We start from the raw sequence: 21,829 nt of genomic DNA on the forward strand, positions 1-21,829 counted from the left end.
ATTCATTTCATTCACAAGGTTGAAGTTGGAGAGAGAAGCATTCATCTTCTTTAGTGAGTTAGAGAGAGAGCTACGGCAGCCACCTAGAAAGCTCACGGCCAGCTTCCTCCCCCCCCCCCCCCCCCCCCACTTTCTACATAATTAATTGGCGAATTACAATCCAATTGGAGCAAAGAGAATAGATATTACCATAGCCATGGTAGCTCACGGCCATGGCAGATTGTGATCAACTCAAGTTTCTAAGCTGTCCTAATTAAATTTAAGGTAAGATTTAATCCTTTTCTACATGTTTTAGAGGTGGTTTAGACTTGTATAATTTGGTAGATGTGTATAGGATATAAGGAATTATGTATGTTGATGTTGAAGTGTTATTTGAGCCGTGTAGGGGGCTGTTTTAATTAGAAGTGGTGAATTAATTTTAATTAGCATTGTGGTTGTTGTTGTCGTGGATTATATGATGAGGATGAAGGAATTAAATGGTTAAAGTTGAAGTTGTAATTGTTTTGTGGGCTGTTGTAAGGACTTATTGTGGTATTAAGGTAGTTTTCTTGCATATGAATAAATGATGTTGTGGCCGTGTGTGTGTTGATATGATTCGCAAATTTGGATGGAAAGAGTATATAAGATAATGCATAAGGAGCGTATGTGGTTTGCTTGGTGTATTTGTAGACGTTCGTAAGATTATCGGGCATCCTTTTATGTTGTGATTAGGGGCTGTTTTGGGCATGTTGTTATTCTTGTTGAATTGGAAGAATAAGTATAGTTAAGAGTATATATTGTGTCGTTGTAATGGTTGGGCTGTTATAAGGTCGTTTTGATGAAAACGATATGACTATAGACCATTAAGGATAACCTGAATATGTCGTAATCGTATGTAGATTATTATCGAATATTGTAATATGTGGGCTGATTGGAATGTCACGTGGGCTGTTCGGAGTGTTCTCGAATCTTGTCTTGATTAGTCTTGATATAGTACTTAAACGTGGATGTTGATTTGGTTGTTTTATAGTTGGCTTGAATATAAGGGAAATGCCGCCTAATCTTCTAGAAACGAACTACTAACGTTGGAATACGTTTTGAACCTTTCCATAACTTAACCATAGTTCTTAACGTCTTAATATAGGTTGAGACACTACGGGCAGCGTATACGTATTGTATTACGGATAAGCGTTAAAGGTATGTAAAGCTATTCCTTCTTTCTTTTGGCATGTCTTAGATATAAGTGACATATGATATGAGCTTTGGGGTAATTCTATTCATAAGTTTTGAGTGTGCATGATCCTTATTCACTTCTTGATGTTAGAATTCTTAAGGTAATTGAGCTATTGCCTCTCAAGTCTTCTATACGTTGGATAATAGTCGGTATGTAAAAGCTCCTATTCTTAGAAACTCTACGATGACTAATGTCCTTGATTTCCATAAGCTATTTCATATTATCTTGATACATGTCTATGATTTCTAAGGTTCTATTTGATTATAGTCCATGGTGACATCCAAAGGGTACTTAGCATGACTATCGCCTTTGATACTCGAGTGTTAGTTTATTCTACTTATTCTATTGAGTCTCAGATGATGATTTAGTTGCATATGGTTGTTCATGATATTCTACTCGTGCATGCTGTTATTGTATCATTCACCGAGTCCCGGGCCGGGTATGTATTCGTGCACAGTTTCATTGCATTGTTCACCGAGTCCCTCACTAGAGGGCCGGGTACGGTATATCTATATGATGATATGATTATGGCACCGAGTCCCATGATGGGCCGGTATGGTATACGTGTACACGACTTTATTCACCGAGTCCCATAATGGGCCGGGTATGGTATATGATAATGATATGCATGATTTTGTTTCGTAAGGCACAGGTACAGTGATTTCTTGATTATCATACTTGTCTCCTGGAATCTCTACTTCAGTTATGATCTTCCTTAATGTATTTCATGCTTTATATACTCAGTATGATACAATATTAAGAACGAAAATAGAATTAAAATGCAAGAAAAGAAAAAGGATAGATAATTTGACACAACTTAAGACCTAATTTAGCAACCAAAGTTATAGAAAACTAAGACCTCTAAATTAAGAACAAAAGAGACACCAAATTCTTAGGATGACCAAGAGGGATTTGGAATCCCTAATAACCAAACCTCTCAACAATTACTCAATCAAAGGTTTCACAAGCTCTCAACTCTCAAGAGTTTTACAATATCAAATATCAATAATCAAAATAGTCTCCCTCTTCTAAATGAAAGAAACTACTATTTATACTAAGGCTCAAAAGAAGACAACTACACTATTACACTTTTACCCTTAATGAAGTAAGGGCCTTGTTTGGGTGTCTTCTTTTGGGAACAAAGCTTGAATTTGCAAATCTTTAAGTAATAGCCACATTGCAAGTATGACCATCTTCAACCCTCTTCTCCAAACCATCCTCCCATGCTATCATGAACACTTGAAATCCCCGGGAAGGTGCTAGAGTGTATTCAAGTATGTCCCTCCTCATGAACAATGCTTGCATAGCTTGAAGTTCCCTTGCTTGGCTCCTTGTAAAAGGTCTTGATGCCACTCGAATTGTATCATTCTCCCCTTCTTGAAGAGAATTTGTCCTCAAATTTAAGGGATCATCATCTTGCACCATAGGAGAGAGATCACACACATTGAAGGTGTTATGAACTGGGTATTCGGGTGGAAGATCAATTTTGTATGTATTATCATTGAGTCGTTCAAGTACTTCAAATGGACCATCTCCTCTAGGCATCAACTTGGTCTTTCTTTTGTTGGGAAACCTCTCTTTTCGGAAATGTACCCAAACCCAATCACCCGGTTCAAGCATAACTCGTTTGCGGCCCTTGTTTGCTCTCTTGGCCGTTTCTTGATTCTTGTTCTCAAGGTGAAGCCTCACCTTCTCAAGCAACTTCTTCATGGCCTCGGCTCGTTTGTTGCCATCTAAACTCAACACAACATCTTGAGATAAAGGGGTTAGATTTAAAGGGGTTAGGGGGTTAAAACCATAAACCACTTCAAAAGGTGACATGCCAATAGTGCTATGAATGACTCTATTGTAAGCAAATTCAACCAAAGGAAATTGATCTTCCCAAGATGCTAATTTTCCTTTAACCATGGCCCTAAGCATAGAACCTAAGGTCCTATTGACAACTTCGGTTTGGCCATCGGTTTGTGGGTGACAAGAGGTAGAAAACAATAATTTAGTACCAAGTCGTCCCCACAATTCTTTCCAAAAGTGGCTAAGGAATTTTGGATCCCTATCGCTCACAATGGTTTTGGGAATACCATGCAACTTTACAACATGTTCAACAAACAAAGAGGCAACATGAGGAGCATCATCAACTTTATGACAAGCAATGAAATGAGCCATTTTAGAAAATCGATCAACCACAACAAAGATGCTATCTTTACCCCTTTTGGTTCTAGGCAAACCCAACACAAAATCCATCAAAATATCAACCCAAGGTTGTTGAGGGGTGGGGAGAGGGGTATACAAACCATGGGGAAGGAGTCTAGACTTGGCGCCGCGACATTCAATGCATTGGCCACAAATCTTAGCCACATCCCTCCGCATATGTGGCTAATAAAATTGCTCCTCAAGAATCCCCAAAGTCTTATCAATCCCAAAATGTCTCATCAATCCCCCATTGTGTGCCTCCCTCACAAATAATTCCCTCCAAGAGCTCATGGGCACACACAAATGCTTGTTATTGAACAAGAAACCATCAAACCTAGAATAGGGAGTAGAAGACCTATCCCTAATCCACCTCTCCATTTCCCACTCTTCGCAATCTAGAAAGATTTTGGCAAAGACGGGGTCCTCGGGATACAATGTCTTCAAGCTTTCAAAACCCATTAATTTGGAAGACAAGGTATTAATCAAAACATGTTTCCTTGATAGGGCATCCACCACTACATTCTCCTTTCCCTTTTTGTATTGGATTACATAAGGGAAGGTTTCAAGGAATTCAACCCATTTAGCATGCCTTTTGTTCAACTTTCCTTGGGCCTTGAGATGTTTTACGGACTCATGGTCGGTCCTAATCACAAACTCTTTAGGCCACAAGTAGTGTTGCCAATTACCCAAAGCTCTAATCAAAGCATACAATTCAAGATCATAGGTGGGAGTAGTTCAACGTCGCACCCTTAAGCTTTTCACTAAAATAGGCAATGGGTTTTTGGTCTTGCATCAAAACGGCACCAATACCTACTTTGCTAGCATCACATTCAATTTCAAAGATTTTATCAAAATCGGGTAATTTCAACAACGGGGCGGAGCTAAGCATTTTTTTTAGAGTTTCAAACGCCTTTGCTTGTTCCACACCCCAAGAAAATGGTTTATCCTTTCGGATTACCTCGGTCAAAGAAGCGGCTATGGTACTAAACCCCTTAACAAACCGCCTATAAAAACTAGCCAATCCATGAAAACTTCTAATATCACCAATGGATTTAGGAGTTGGCCAATTCTTAATAGCATCTATTTTGGATTCATCAACCTCAACGCCCCTTGAACTCACAACAAAACCCAAGAAAACAACTTCATCAACACAAAAAGAGCATTTAGCAACATTAGCATAAAGTTGTTCTTGTCTAAGCACTTCAAACACACATTTCAAGTGAATAACATGCTCATCCATGGTTTTACTATACACCAAAATATCATCAAAGTAAACAACCACGAATTTGCCAATAAAAGGTTTCATGACATGATTCATCAAACGCATGAAAGTACTAGGAGCGTTAGTGAGACCAAAAGTGATAACAACGAGGAGGTTAGGGAGATCCCAAACTTACAATTAAAATATAAGAAGTGCAGAAGCAAATATAGAAAGGAATCTAAAAACTAGAAAATAAAAGATATGGGAAATTCGAAGGAACAATCCACGAATTTCCAAGAACGTAAGTTCTAAAGTCTTGACAAGATCCAATTAACAACATATAGATTTATAGGAAGAAATATAACGACTTTACTTGAGATAACAAATCAAAAACTACTTAGATTCGGATCCCGACCGCTTTATGAGTAACTTAAGACAACAATTAGTATTTAGAACTTATCGCCTTAGAAAGAATACCAAAATGAAATCAAAGATATCAAAGAAGAAATTATCTTACTACCTTAAACTAAGAACTAGTTAGGTTGAAAGATAAATCCTAAAGTAATGCCACAAAGGTTCAAAAGAACTCTCAATATAATATATTCTTCAAAATCTGATTTTACAATGAATGACAATCAACCCTTTATATGGGAGCTAGTCAAAATAGAAATAAATGGGAATTATCTTCCCTAGAAGCATAGAAGACTTCCCACACTTAGACCAAGGTAGTCAACATAGATTAAAACAACCTTTCTTGACTACTGACACTTGGACCAATGCAAGTCAACATAGATTAAAACAACAATTAAATATTTATTCTAGAAACTAATATTTGGGCTAATTTTGGGCTGTTGGAAACTTCTTCTTTTGGGGCTGATTTGGGCCTCATTCCATCTCACTTTGGACTTTAATTTGGGCCTCCAAATAAGTGTAAAACTTGAGGAAAAAATCTGAATTGGGCTAGAGCTCTTCTTCCATCACAAGACACTTTTGAATTGTTGTTTGCAGCCCATTAAGCTTGTCTTGCAATTTCCTCATTTGAGATCTTGTCATGGGTCTTCTTGGAACTTTCAAATCTTCATCCACGTCCTTCAATAATTCTGAGCTACCATGGATGCTATCATTCACCTCTTCTTGAGATGAATTCGTCCTCGAATTTAAACCTACATCAAATAAGGAAAGATCAGAAACATTGAAAGTAGCAGTAACTTGATACTCACTAGGAAGATCAAGTTTGTAAGCATTGTCTCCAATCCTTTCAAGGACTTCAAATGGACCATCTCCTCTTGGGTCTAGTTTGGATCTTTTTTTGGCAGGAAACCTTTCCTTCCTGAAATGCACCCATACCTGATCCGCGGGCTTAAAAATAACAGATTTGCGCCCCTTATTTCTCCTTAAGGCAATCTGCTCATTCTTCCGCTCAATTGCAAGCTTTGTTTGTTCATGAATCTTCTTCATCATTTCAGCCATCTTCCTACCATCAAGATTAACAATATTATAAGTAGGCCTGCAGCAAATCAAGGGGGGTGAGGGAATTAAAGCCATAAACAACTTCAAAAGGAGACTTACCTGAAGAAGAATGGACAGTTCTATTATAGTCAAACTCTACCATGGCCAAATGTTCTTCCCAAAATGTTAATTTTCCTTTTAGAACAGCCCTCAACATATTCCCTAATGTCCTATTAACTACTTCTGTTTGCCCGTCAGTTTGCGGGTGACAAGATGTAGAAAATAGTAGTTTAGTTCCCAACTTTCCCCAAAGAACTCTCCAAAAGTGACTTAAAAACTTAGCATCCCTATCACTAATAATAGTTTTAGGTATACCATGTAATTTAACCACTTCTTTTACAAACAAATCAGCCACATGTGATGGATGCATCATTAGTCTTCAAACATGGAATAAAGCGAGCCATTTTTGAAAATCTATCTACCACCACAAATATATTGTCCTTACCATGCTTAGTTCTAGGCAAACCTAACACAAAATCCATGGAAATATCAAGCCAAGGGGAAGTAGGAACAGGTAAAGGAGTATAAAGACCATGTGGTAACACTTTCGATTTGGCTTGTTTACATTCAAGACATTGAGAGCACACTTTCTCAACATCCTTTCGCATGCCTGGCCAAAATAAATGTTCAGCAAGTATATCCAAAGTTTTGGGTACTCCGAAGTGTCCCATGAGTCCACCACAGTGTGCTTCCCTAACAAACAATTCACGCAAAGAGCAATTAGGGATACACAATTTATTTTCCTTAAAAAGAAATCCATCTTGAAGGTTAAACCTGTCATAAGGACCCAACTTACATTCTGCAAAAACCTTGCCAAAATCAGAATCATTCGCATAAAGGCCCTTGATTTGATCAAAACCTATCAGCTTAGAAGTAAGAGTAGAGACCAAGACATACCTTCTTGACCACTTCAGCAACCACATTCTCCTTTCCTTGCTTGTAAGCAATCACATATGGGAAAGTTTCAATAAATTCAACCCATTTTGCATGCCTACAATAAGCTTACCTTGGCTCTTCAATAAATCTCAAGGATTCATGATCAGTCTTAACCACAAACTCTCTAGGCCACAAATAATGCTGCCATGTAGCTAAAGCCTTTACCAAAGCATATAGCTCTTTGTCATAAGTTGAGTAGTTCAATGTAGCTCCACTCAACTTTTCACTAAAGTATGCAATAGGCTTGGACTCCTGCATCAAAACAGCACCTATTCCTTTTCCAGAAGCATCACATTCAACCTCAAAAGACTTAGCAAAATTAGGTAATTGCAAAAGAGGAGCAGAACATAATTTTTCTTTCAACAAGTTAAAAGCATCATCTTGGTCTTTCCCCCATGTAAAAACCTTATCTTTCCTGATAACTTCAATTAGAGGAGCAGCAATGGTACTAAAATCTCTAACAAATCTCCTATAAAAACTAGCAAGCCCATGAAAACTTCTAACCTCAGTTACACTCTTGGGTTTAGGCCACTCTTTGATTGCCTTGATTTTCTCCTCATCAACCTCAACTCCCTTAGAACTGAGCACAAAACCCAAGAATACCACACGATCCACACAAAAGGCACACTTTTTGAGATTAGCAAACAATTGTTGTTTTCTAAGAACTTCAAAAACTTGTTTTAGGTGTTCTACATGCTCATCTAGAGTTTTAGAAAAGATCAAGATATCATCAAAATAAACCACCACAAACTTTCCATGAAAATCCTTAAAAACATGATTCATCAATCTCATGAACGTGCTGGGTGCATTAGTCAAGCCAAAAGGCATAACTAACCACTCATAAAGCCCATATTTGGTCTTAAAAGCAGTTTTCCATTCATCTCCAGGATTCATTCGAATCTGATGGTAACCACTTTTTAGATCAATTTTAGAAAAGATTTTGGACCCATGCAATAGATCCAACATGTCATCAAGACGAGGAATAGGATGACGATACTTTACCGTAATCTTGTTGATAGCTCGACAATCCACGCACATCCTCCAAGATCCATCTTTTTTGGGCACCAATAGAACAGGAACTGAGCAAGGACTCAGGCTCTCTCGCACAAACCCCTTTTTAAGCAACTCCTCAACCTACCTTTGCAACTCCTTTGTCTCTTCAGCATTACTCCTATAAGCAGGCCTATTTGGAATCTGTGCACCAGGCACAAAGTCAATTTGGTGTTCAATTCCACGCAAAGGTGGAAGACCTTTAGGAATATCTTCAGGAAAGATATCATCAAAATCCTGCAAAAGAGAAAAAACACTACTTGGCAAAGAAGAAGTTAGTAGCTCAGAATTAATCAAGACTTCTTTGTAAGTAAGTAGTATTATGGGCAGTCCCTCTTTTCTTGCATTCAAACACTCTTTGGCTTTTATATAGAGACTCTCTTTTCTCTTTTCCTTAGCCTCTTTCCTCTCACCAAAACTTTCTTTTTTTCCACTCAAACCCTCTTTTATCTCATTGCTTAAGCCGCTACTCTCTAGGATGATACTCTTGGCCATCTTTCATTTCTTTTCCCTCAAGCTCACCTTTTTTCTGTCCCCTTTGTTAAACCATTGATTCCCTCAATCTCTTTTGATCTTCAAACACCTGAGAAGGTGTTAAAGGTTTGCAGAGTATACTTCTTGCCATTAAGCTCAAGTGAATATCTATTCTTCCTTCCACCATGAAAAGTATTCCTATCGAACTGCCATGGACGACCAAGCAAGATATGACAAGTGATACAATAACGGATACACGGAAGCAATAAATTAACAAGGAAAGTAAAAGGGATAGAAAGATAGACACAAGATTAGAGAGAATTAAGCAACCAAAACTATATTAAAGTCTTGACCTCCTAATTACACAACTAATTAGCACCTAACTCTTAAGGTGACCTCAAGAGAAACAAAGTCCCAAGCAACCAACCTTCTCAACAAAGAATTCAACCAAAAGCTTCAACAAGCTCTCATCTCTCATGCTCCCAATGAAGTCTTACAATTTCACAATTTCAATAAAAGTCTACCAAATGAAATAAACTAAGATAGTATTTATACTAGATAGAAAAGGAAGACTACTACGGCTATTACAATAATACCCTTAATGAAGTAAGGGCCTTGTTTGGTTAGTAGTCTTCTCAAAAGATGAGAAAGGCCTTCAGAACCCTACTTCATCCAAACGAGGCCTATATTTCCATTTTAGCATATTCTTGAGCTTCATGCCTTTAATCCAAGCACCTAGTAAGTCTCCAAAGACATGATCCCTAGCTCGGCTTGATATGGATATTCTTGATGAAGCTCGGCTTGTATCATTCTCCCCTTCTTGAAAAGGATTCGTCCTCGAATATAAACCTTGCAAAACCATAGGGAAAACAAGCAACAACGAGGTCCTCAAAGGATGAGGGTTAGTGTTAAAGTAGCCTACTCTACTAACATGCCAAGTATGCACACACTTGTGATATAACCAAGTATCAACCATGATTAAGAAGAACAAGCTCTCATATAGAGCACTAAGAACTTGGTTATCGCAAACAACATGAAAGGAAGATATCATAGAGGAACCAATGGTTTCAAAATACCGAAAAGGCAATACCACTCTGATTCTAATAGACATAACATACAAATGATCCTCAACTTCAAAGTGATACCACCCCAAAGGTAACACTATGACCAAGTCACACCAATTTAAAACATCACCAAGGTCAAAAGGGAAGAATATCCACACATAGTGGCCAAAAGAATGACTATCTACCCATTAGATCCCCTCCCAACATAAGATGCACCCCCAACACAAGCATGAATGTCATCATATGCAAATAGATAGTAAAGAAAGGTTTCACACAAAACAACTTCATCTATGGTGTCCTCACATGTGGCTTCACTATTAAATTCAAGTACATGATCAAGCATACTACTAAGACTCGGAACACACAAGGAAGAGTTAACAATTTGCAAGCAAGTATCACCTCTCTTTTCAAAACACTCCTTCCCCACAAGTGCATTATCATTTCCCAAGGGGCATTTTCTATCATAGGGAAGAGCGTCATCATTCCATAGTGGATTTTCAAATACCATGTAGTCCCCAAAAGTGGCTACATTTTCAACATTACAATGCATTCCACTAAGCACTTCACTCTCATTAGTCATGTTATCATCAAATAAGACATTATCTTTAAAGAGAGAATAATCAATGAACAATGGTAAGCCGAAGCACTGTAATTTCATTCTCAAAAAGACAAATGTCATTTTTCAAAGTACCTTCATTTACATGACTATCCACATTCCATCACAAACGGGAGTATCATCACTCGACACAAAGATAAAGCCAAGAGACTCATTTCCACATTCATCAAACAAGGGTGGGGTGTCACACTCATTCAAATGATCAACTAGAACCACATCATCACTAATCGAATATATAGGCTGCCTATCATGTAGACACGTGCCCCACTTGGCATGTGATGATTTATCACCAGATTTCTAATTAACATGCTTGGTGGGGCCCACTTGATACACTAATTAGGCTAATTAATTATTAATCTCCACTTAATAATCTAATCATGGTTAATTAATCCCTAATGAAACTAATGTTTCCATACTAATAGTAATTAGTTAGCAAGCCGTGCATTATTAAAATCGGGGTTAAAAAGTCCTTGTCTCATATCTCAAAAATAATCTTGTCCTCGAACTTATGTTGATTAGCTACGAATAATCCAACGTGCAAAAATACGGGATATAACATGATCGTCACCTTGATTAACCCCTGTGGTAATAATTTCTTAGCAATATAACTAATCCAACACAAATACTGATAGCATCCATGGCAGCTCAGAATTATTGAAGGACGTGGATGAAGATTTGGAAGTTCCAAGAAGACCCATGACAAGATCTCAAACGAGGAAATTGCAAGACATGCTTAATGGGCTGCAATCAACAATTCAAAAGTGTCTTATGATGGAAGAAGAGCTCCAGCCCAATTCAGATTTTTTTCTCAAGTCTTACACTTATTTGGAGGCCCAAATTAAAGTCCAAAGTGAGATGGAATGAGGTCCAAATCAGCCCCAAAAGAAGAAGTTTCCAGCAGCCCAAAATTAGCCCAAATATTATTATTTTCTAGAATAAATATTTAATTGTTGTTTTAATCTATGTTGACTTGCATTGGTCCAAGTGTGGGTAGTCTTCTAGGTTGTTTTAATCTATGTTGACTGCCTTGGTCCAAGTGTGGGAAGTCTTCTATGCTTCTAGGGAAGATAATTCTCATTTATTTCTATTTTGACTAGCTCCTTCTTTACAACTATATAAAGGGGTGATTGTCATTCATTGTAAGGCAGATTTTGAAGAATATATTATATTGAGAGTTCTTTTGAACCTTTGTGGCATTACTTTAGGATTTATCTTTCAACCTAACTAGTTCCTAGTTCAAGGTAGTAAGATAATTTCTTCCTTGATATCTTTGATTTCTTTTTGGTATTCTTTCGAAGGCGGTTAGTTCTAAATACTAATTGTTGTCTTAAGTTACTCACAAAGCGGTCAGGATCCTAATCTACTGTTTTTGATTAGTTATCTCAAGTAAAGGCGTTAGATTTCTTCCTATAAATCTATACGTTGTTACTTGGATCTTGTCAAGACTTTAGAACTAACGTTCTTGGAAATTCGTGGATTGTTCCTTCGAATTTCCCATATCTTTTATTTTTTTAGTTTTTAGATTCTTTTCTATATTTGCTTCCGCACTTCTTATATTTTAATTATAAATTTGGGATCTCCCTAACCTCGTTATTATCAAGTGGTATCAGAGCGGTTCTATCAAGATTCCGTTCTTGATAATCTTGGGGAATTCTTGAAAAAAAAAAAAAAGAGCAAAAAAAAAAAAAAAAAAAAAAAAAGTACTGTAGCAGTGAACAGTGACGAAAAAAATTAGTGTTTGCTTTCAAGAAATTTCTTCCATCTTATTTGTTTTCTAAAGATTAAGATAGAAAACAAGAAGAGGGGATCCTAGATCTTTAAAGATAAGAAGCAATCAATTTTTTTTTCTTACTCCTTTTATCTTGTTTAAAAAAAAAAAAAAAAAGTCCTTTTGTTCGAGTCTTGTTTCAACTAAATTCTAATTCTTTCTAGGATTGGTTCTTCACTTTCTTTAGTGCCCCAAAATTCTTTATTTTACTACCAAGGGTTTGAATCTAGTGGGGTTTAATTATAAATCCATAAAGTGTTTTTCCAAAGGTTATTTGAGTGGAAAAAGGCAAGAGTGAGTGAGAACAATTGAGAAAAAAAAAGAAGCCAAACTTTGAGTGATAAACTATTGTTTTTGAGATGACTAATACAGGTAGTAGGGATGATGAAAGGAGGGCTCGCCAAGAAGCCGAGATCCGAGGAAGAAATGACTTCACTCTACAAGCTATGCACCAACAATTCGAAAGATGGACCTTGCAATTTCAAGAGATCAAGGATGCCATTGCTGAACAAAATGAGACAATAGCTGAACTTAGGAGGGGAGGTCAACATGTTGTACAACCACAAAATAATCCTAGGCCTCAAAATAGAAGAAATATGCCCCATGGCCCCATTGTAAATCAAGAAAACCCTATAGATGATTTTGTTGATGATCTTGATGTAAATCTAGATAGGGTAGGGAGAGATAGGAGGGGACAACGAGGAAGAGTGGAAGATGATAACATCAATAGCATAAAGATGAAGATGCCAACTTTCAAGGGCACAAGAGATCCAGACTTGTACCTTGATTGGGAGCGGAAAGTTGAAGCCATTTTTGATTGTCACAACTATTCTGAAGCTAAGAAGGTAAAACTTGCCGTTGTTGAATTTTCTGACTATGCTTCTATTTGGTGGAAAAAGCTTACAAGGGATAGACAACAAGATGGAGAACCACCCATTGCTACTTGGGCTGAGATGAAGAGAGTCATGAAGAAGAGGTTCGTGCCTTCCCACTTTCAAAGAGACCTACAAATGCGTCTTCGAAGATTGGAGCAGGGAACCATGACTGTTGATGAATACTTCAAAGCTATGGATATGGCTATGATCCAAGCTAATTGTGTAGAAGATGAAGAGGCCACTATGGCTAGATTTCTTAATGGTTTAAATAAAGAAATAGCTGATGTAGTAGAGATACAACAATATGTAACTTTAGATGAGTTAGTGGACATGGCTGTAAAATTAGAAAAGCAAATTAAAAGAAAGCAGCAAGCTAGCTCATGGAGGAGTCAGCCAAACACCAATTCAAAGAAGCCATGGCCGAAACAAGATGTGACTTCTAGGCCTCAAGAAGGCAAGGGGAAGGCCAAAGTAGATGAAAAGGAGGGAGGTAAAACTTTTAATCCTAAATCACCAAAACCTTCTAGTTCTATTCAATGTTACAAATGTCATGGAAGAGGGCATATGATGCATGAATGATACAATAACGGATACGCGGAAGCAATAAATTAACAAGGAAGGTAAATGATAGATAGATTGACACAAGAAAATGGAATTAAAAGCAACCTAAAGGTGTATCAAACCTAAAGACCTCAATTAATTAACATAAACAAGCACCAACCTCTTAGGATGACCTCAAGGGAATTGAATTCCCAAGCAACCAATCCTCTCACAATCAAAGATTCAACAAGGGCCATCCATGGCCTCTCTCATAAGTTTCTCTCTCTAGAGACAACTCTCAAAATAAATCACTCATCTTTTCTTCCAAATGTCAAAAGTCCCCTAATGAAATGAAAGACTAGCTATTTATACTAACTAACTAATAGAAGACTAACATTATTACAATTATACCCTTAATGAAGTAAGGGCCTTGTTTGGCTAGTCTTGTGGAGATGGAAATCTTGAATTGGCCACTTTAATATTCTTCCATCTCCCATCCGTCCTCTCCATGCTATTATCCAAACTTTGACTCCACGGGACGGTCCTTGAAGTGTCCTTGAGGCAACTCGGCTTGTATCATTCTCCCCTTCTTGAAAAGGATTCGTCCTCGAATCTATACCTTGCAAAACCATAAGGAGACAAACAAAAACCAAGTCCTCAAAGGATGAGGGTTAGTGTTAGGGTGGACTAACCTACCACCATGCCAAGTAAGCACAAATTTGTGATATAGCCAAGTATCAACCTTTTTCAAACAAAATAAGCTCTTAAGTAGAGTACTAAGAACTTGGCTATCCCAAAGATCAAGAAATGAAACAAACTTGTGGTACAACCACACATCTATGACAATCATGACTAATATTTGCACACATGAGGTATCAAGAAGTTGATTCCTCCAAAGTTCATGACATAAGGATAGAGTAATAAAACCAATGGATTCAGAAGACGAAGTATGCAACTCGACATTGGTTCTATTTGACATGTAGCATAATGTCCAAACAAAAACACTCTCACTCCCCCAAGATAGTGCGCTCAAATCACACAAGGTGTCGCCCGGATCAAAGGGAACGAACATCCATCTAGTGTGGTCAAGAACACCATTGGCCAGATCATAAGAGCCTTCTCCCACATAAGATACACTCCCTATATGATCAAGAATGTCATCATATGCAAACAAGTAATAAAGAAAGGTATCACGTAAAATAACTTCCTCATCAATATCACTCCCCAATGTAACCTCACCATACGGTTCAAGGACAAGATTATCCAAGGGGTTACTATGAAGTTGAACATGAAAGGAAGAATTTGCAATTTCTAGACAAGAATTACCTTCCTTTGTAACGCTTTCCTTCTCCACAAATGGATCACAATTCCTCAAAGGAAGATCTCCATCATAGGAAAGCGTGTCTTCATCCCATAGTGGGTTACATATCACATTATAGCCTCCAAAGGAAACTAAACGTTCAACATTACCAAACACCCCACTAGGTATTTCACTCTCAATAGTCATGTCATCCTCAAATAGAACATTATCCTTTACAAGAGAGTAATCGATGAACAATGAGGAGTCAAGGCATGTCATTTCACTCTCAAAAGGACCAATGTCATCTTTCAATGCATTTTCGCTCACATGACTATCTACATGACACACATCACCACTACAAAGTGGAGTCTTATCACGTGACACTAAAGTACGATCAAGAGACTCATTTTGACATGAAACAAACAAGGGTGATATGTCACATTCTTTCAATTGACCAATTGTTTCAACATTATCACTAACTAGAGGTACATTAAACACATCACAAAGATCCTCAAGTAGTGAATTATCATGACAAGCAAGTTGATCAACACAAGTTTCAGCAGTAGTTGGTAGTATGTCACTCTCGCAATAATTACTAACATGGTGACCACATGACAAACTACCATTCAATTCGTAAGTGTCAACACTAGGTGGACACAAATCGATCTTGCAAGAAGAATCAATTTTGTCATCTAAAGGATCAACTAGTGTTTGAGCACCTTCATTAGATAATGCACTATCATTCAAAGCACAAGTGTCAACACTAGGTGGACACAAATCGACCTTACAAGAAGGATCAATTCGGTCATCAATAGGATCAACTAGTGCGGCGACACTTTCAACAATGGCATTACCAATACATGGCAAAGAAGCATTAGGCTTAATGCAAGGTACACTAACTTTCATGCTTGTCTTGACATTTAAATCACCCAAAGATGTAGGAGTATAAGGATAAGTGATTTTACCTTGGTGTTCATGCAAGCTCCTTTGACCAATGGAAGGAATAGTTGTAGCCACCGTCCTTGCCTTTAAGCATGGGGTTCTCTCAAAAGAGGTACCCCTCAAAGATTCATTTCTTCTCATATGTGGCCTGGGATATTGGCTTCTCAATATCCTTTTCATGTCCTCCCAAGTTTTGATGGGACTCCTCACTTGTCTCCCACAACGTTTCACATACTCCCAATATTTGACAAGCTTTGAGTCAAAAGTTTGAACGACTAAGTCCATCTTCCTTAGTCGTGAGTAGTTGTAGCCAGCAAAGATTTCATCCATCACGAGTTCCCATTCATAGAACTCTTCACCACTAGCGCTCATACATAGGGTAGGCCAACTCACATTGGGCTCTTGCACGTTTATCCTTGGATTCGTTCTATGAAGTATGTTTGGAAATAGAGGTGTTCCCCGTTCATTCACAACATACTTATGCCAATTTTGTTCATCCGCAATCCCATGGTCTTCAAACCAAGCAAACCCAAAGCACACGTCACAATTGTCCATAGGGAGTATTTCGCAGCACGCATTCTCATGGTATTCCCCATAAGAGAAAGGTACATATGCCACATTAGTTAACCTTCCCTTTTGCTTTGCCCTTTTCACTATAGATAACCCCAACCCAACCGCAAGACGAGGAGTAACATAGCATTCACTAAAGTAGTCATCAATTTCAAGACGAATCCTCTCCTCTTTCAACACCCTCACAAGCATTGAGTGACATCTTCTATCCATGGAGTAGTACCTGCACAGAATACTTAGCAAACACGTTAGTTGTAAAGAAACCTCACCACACTCGTGTTTACACTCTTTTGTGCTCGGCTAGCACCACTCGAATGAGCTCACACACTCTTGCCTTTTACCACTCAAATGGATTAGCCGATGTTGATTCTCTATTGGATTCAGTTGGTTGCACAGTGCACAATTGCTACTCGAGATCGGAATGGATTCTTGTTAGACTCGAAGAAAGACGGACGACTCAATTCAAACAAACGCACTTGAGCCAAGAAATTAACAACGAAGCAAAAACGAAGAAAAGCACGAAAGAATTGGCACGAAAGAAATGCGAACACAAGAACTAGCAAACACAAGTAGGAACAACTACTACATGCCTACTAGTAAAGAGACACAAGAAAATTGAATGCAAAAATCGGGAAAATAACTAAAATTTCGGGCCCGGGTAGGTGATAACTTGAAAACACGACCAGGAGGCCCCAATTGATCCAAGGTATCAATTTGAAGTAATGAATTTTTTTTTTTTTTTTTTTTTTTTTTTTTTTTTTTTTTTTTTTTTTTTTTTTTTTTTGTTCCCTAACAAAGGATTAGGGACACAAAACCATCAACTAAGGATCAAGATTTTTTTTCGTTTTGAGAAGTTGAATCAAAGAGAAAAAAAGAAAAAAACTAAATTTGTGCAACCTGCGACACTTGTGCATAGCATGCGACTCGCATGTTCAACATGCGAGTGCGATGTGCGTTTCGCAGATGATGCAACCAAGGTGTCAACGCTCTGTCACAGGATGCGACACCATGTGCGATTCGCATGTTCAACATGCGATGAAATATGCGAGTCGCACATGCTGCCACCAAAATCCCAACTCTCTGTCGTCAAGTGCGACACAACCTGCGACTCGCAGGTTCAACATGCGACTCGCATGTAGTGTCGCAGATGGGCCAATGCGATTTTATTTTTTTTTTTTTTTTTTTTTTTTTTTTTTTTGCAAAAATCAGAAATTTAGATCCACAAACACTTTTGATGAACTAAGTATTTCTGATTTTTTGATTTTTTTTGTTTTTGTTTTTGGCCCTCTAACACTTTTTCACAACTTTATTTCACAACTTTTGGATCAAATGGAACTTTGGAGAGTCTTCTTCCTTATGAAGATATGAAGGTCTTCAAGAACACAAGAACAAATCAAAAATTCAACTACCCTCAAATCAACTCCAAATTGGCTCAAATTTTGGATTTAAGTTCTCTTTAATGTAGAGAACAAAGCCCAATAGGGTTCAACCTTCAAATTGACCTTCTTCAACAAGACCACTTTCAAGTTCTTGAAGTTTTGAAGTTCAACAATGGTGGAACACAAACCCTAACTCCAAATGGATTCGAAATTGAAGATTTAGAATCTAGAAACACTACGAAACTCTAATCTAACAATAGATTCAACAAAATCAACAGAAAAAAAATTCGTTTTTTTTTTCTTTTTTTTTTTTTTAACTCCGATTTTTTTTTTTTGTTGTTGAATCAAAACCCAAGATTAGATTTGGTAGAACAAATCTAAACTAAGCTCTGATACCAATTGATACAATAACGGATACGCGGAAGCAATAAATTAACAAGGAAGGTAAATGATAGATAGATTGACACAAGAAAATGGAATTAAAAGCAACCTAAAGGTGTATCAAACCTAAAGACCTCAATTAATTAACATAAACAAGCACCAACCTCTTAGGATGACCTCAAGGGAATTGAATTCCCAAGCAACCAATCCTCTCACAATCAAAGATTCAACAAGGGCCATCCATGGCCTCTCTCATAAGTTTCTCTCTCTAGAGACAACTCTCAAAATAAATCACTCATCTTTTCTTCCAAATGTCAAAAGTCCCCTAATGAAATGAAAGACTAGCTATTTATACTAACTAACTAATAGAAGACTAACATTATTACAATTATACCCTTAATGAAGTAAGGGCCTTGTTTGGCTAGTCTTGTGGAGATGGAAATCTTGAATTGGCCACTTTAATATTCTTCCATCTCCCATCCGTCCTCTCCATGCTATTATCCAAACTTTGACTCCACGGGACGGTCCTTGAAGTGTCCTTGAGGCAACTCGGCTTGTATCAATTTCATTCAATGTTAGCAGGTATGAGGATGATACTCTTTGTGATGTCATTCCTATGCAAGCTTGTCATATCTTGCTTGGTCGTCCATGGCAGTTCGATAGGAATACTTTTCATGATGGAAGGAAGAACAGATATTCACTTGAGCTTAATGGCAAGAAGTATACTCTTGCGCCTTTAACACCTTCTCAGGTGTTTGAAGATCAAAAGAGATTGAGGGAATCAATGGGAAAACAAAGGGGACAGAAAAAAGGTGAGCTTGAGGGAAAAGAAATGAAAGATGGCCAAGAGAGAGAGAAAGAGGGCAGCAACTTAAGCAAAGAGGTAAAAGAGGGTTTGAGTGGAAAAAAAGAAAGTTTTGGTGAGAGGAAAGAGGCTAAGGGAAAGAAAAAAGAGAGTCTCTATATAAAAGCCAAAGAGTGTTTGAATGCAAGAAAAGAGGGACAGCCCATAATACTACTTACTTACAAAGAAGTCTTGATTAATTCTGAGCTACTTACTTCTTCTTTGCCAAGTAGTGTTTTTTCTCTTTTGCAGGACTTTGATGATATCTTTCCTGAAGATATTCCTAAAGGTCTTCCACCTTTGCGTGGAATTGAACACCAAATTGACTTTGTGCCTGGTGCACAGATTCCAAATAGGCCTGCTTATAGGAGTAATCCTGAAGAGACAAAGGAGTTGCAAAGGCAGGTTGAAGAGTTGCTTAAAAAAGGGTTTGTGCGAGAGAGCTTGAGTCCTTGCTCAGTTCCTGTTCTATTGGTGCCCAAAAAAGATGGATCTTGGAGGATGTGCGTGGATTGTCGAGCTATCAACAAGATTACGGTAAAGTATCGTCATCCTATTCCTCGTCTTGATGACATGTTGGATCAATTGCATGGGTCCAAAATCTTTTCTAAAATTGATCTAAAAAGTGGTTACCATCAGATTCGAATGAATCCTGGAGATGAATGGAAAACTGCTTTTAAGACCAAATATGGGCTTTATGAGTGGTTAGTTATGCCTTTTGGCTTGACTAATGCACCCAGCACGTTCATGAGATTGATGAATCATGTTTTTAAGGATTTTCATGGAAAGTTTGTGGTGGTTTATTTTGATGATATCTTGATCTTTTCTAAAACTCTAGATGAGCATGTAGAACACCTAAAACAAGTTTTTGAAGTTCTTAGAAAACAACAATTGTTTGCTAATCTCAAAAAGTGTGCCTTTTGTGTGGATCGTGTGGTATTCTTGGGTTTTGTGGTCAGTTCTAAGGGAGTTGAGGTTGATGAAGAGAAAATCAAGGCAATTAGAGAGTGGCCTAAACCTAAGAGTGTAACTGAGGTTAGAAGTTTTCATGGGCTTGCTAGTTTTTATAGGAGATTTGTTAGAGATTTTAGCACCATTGCTGCTCCTCTAACTGAAGTTATCAAGAAAGATAAGGGTTTTACATGGGGGAAAGACCAAGATGATGCTTTTAACTTGTTGAAAGAAAAATTATGTTCTGCTCCTCTTTTGCAATTACCTAATTTTTCTAAGTCTTTTGAGGTTGAATGTGATGCTTCTGGAAAAGGAATAGGTGCTGTTTTAATGCAGGAATCCAAGCCTATTGCATACTTTAGTGAAAAGTTGAGTGGAGCTACATTGAACTACTCAACTTACGACAAAGAGCTCTATGCTTTGGTAAAGGCTTTAGCTACTTGGCAGCATTATTTGTGGCCTAGAGAGTTTGTGGTTAAGACTGATCATGAATCCTTGAGATATTTGAAGAGCCAAGGTAAGCTTAATCGTAGGCATGCAAAATGGGTTGAATTTATTGAAACTTTCCCATATGTGATTGCTTACAAGCAAGGAAAGGAGAATGTGGTTGCTGATGCATTGTCAAGAAGGTATGTCTTAGTCTCTACTCTTACTTCTAAGCTGATGGGTTTTGATCAAATCAAGGGCCTTTATGCTAATGATTCTGATTTTGGCAAGGTTTTTGCAGAATGTAAGTTGGGTCCTTATGAACGGTTTAATCTTCAAGATGGATTTCTTTTTAAGGAAAATAAATTGTGTATCCCTAATTGCTCTTTGCGTGAATTGTTTGTTAGGGAAGCACATTGTGGTGGACTCATGGGACACTTCGGAGTGCCCAAAACATTGGATATACTTGCTGAACATTTCTTTTGGCCAGGCATGCGAAAGGATGTTGAGAAAGTGTGCTCTCAATGTCTTGAATGTAAACAAGCCAAATCGAAAGTGTTACCACATGGTCTTTATACTCCTTTACCTGTTCCCACTTCCCCTTGGCTTGATATTTCCATGGATTTTGTGTTAGGTTTGCCTAGAACTAAGCATGGTAAGGACAGTATATTTGTGGTGGTAGATAGATTTTCAAAAATGGCTCGCTTTATTCCATGTTTGAAGACTAATGATGCATCCATCACATGTGGCTGATCTGTTTGTAAAAGAAGTGGTTAAATTACATGGTATACCTAAAACTATTATTAGTGATAGGGATGCTAAGTTTTTAAGTCACTTTTGGAGAGTTCTTTGGGGAAAGTTGGGAACTAAACTACTATTTTCTACGTCTTGTCACCCGCAAACTGACGGGCAAACAGAAGTAGTTAATAGGACTTTAGGGAATATGTTGAGGGCTGTTCTAAAAGGAAAATTAACATTTTGGGAAGAACATTTGTCCATGGTAGAGTTTGCCTATAATAGAACTGTCCATTCTTCTACAGGTAAGTCTCCTTTTGAAGTTGTTTATGGCTTTAATCCCCTCACTCCCCTTGATTTGCTGCCTTTGCCTACTGATAATATTGTTTATCTTGATGGTAGGAAGAAGGCTGAAATGATGAAGAAGATTCATGAACAAACAAAGCTTGCAATTGAGCGGAAGAATGAGCAGACTGCCTTAAGGAGAAATAAGGGGCGAAAATCTGTTATTTTTAAGCCCGGGGATCAAGTATGGGTGCATTTCAGGAAGGAAAGGTTTCCTGCCAAAAGAAGATCCAAACTAGACCCAAGAGGAGATGGTCCATTTGAAGTCCTTGAAAGGATTGGAGACAATGCTTACAAACTTGATCTTCCTAGTGAGTATCAAGTTAGTGCTACTTTCAATGTTTCTGATCTTTCCTTATTTGATGCAGGTTTAAATTCGAGGACGAATTCATCTCAAGAAGAGGGGAATGATAGCATCCATGGCAGCTCAGAATTATTGAAGGACGTGGATGAAGATTTGGAAGTTCCAAGAAGACCCATGACAAGATCTCAAACGAGGAAATTGCAAGACATGCTTAAT

The 21,829-nt window shown here is 37.8% G+C and overlaps 1 protein-coding gene across 1 annotated transcript; it reads left to right on the top strand.

The window, feature by feature from the left end:
* Positions 1-12,380: 12,380 nt before the first annotated feature.
* On the top strand, positions 12,381-20,130 carry LOC132612628 (uncharacterized; the record flags this gene model as incomplete). The annotated part of the gene is made up of 3 exons (XM_060326741.1): positions 12,381-13,386; positions 18,632-18,820; positions 18,911-20,130. Coding segments are annotated over exons 1-3 (2,415 nt in total), but the record flags the coding sequence as incomplete, so codon positions are not given.
* Positions 20,131-21,829: the final 1,699 nt, after the last annotated feature.

This window comes from Lycium barbarum, chromosome 1, assembly GCF_019175385.1.
Source record: "Lycium barbarum isolate Lr01 chromosome 1, ASM1917538v2, whole genome shotgun sequence".
Classification (NCBI taxonomy): domain Eukaryota; kingdom Viridiplantae; phylum Streptophyta; class Magnoliopsida; order Solanales; family Solanaceae; genus Lycium; species Lycium barbarum.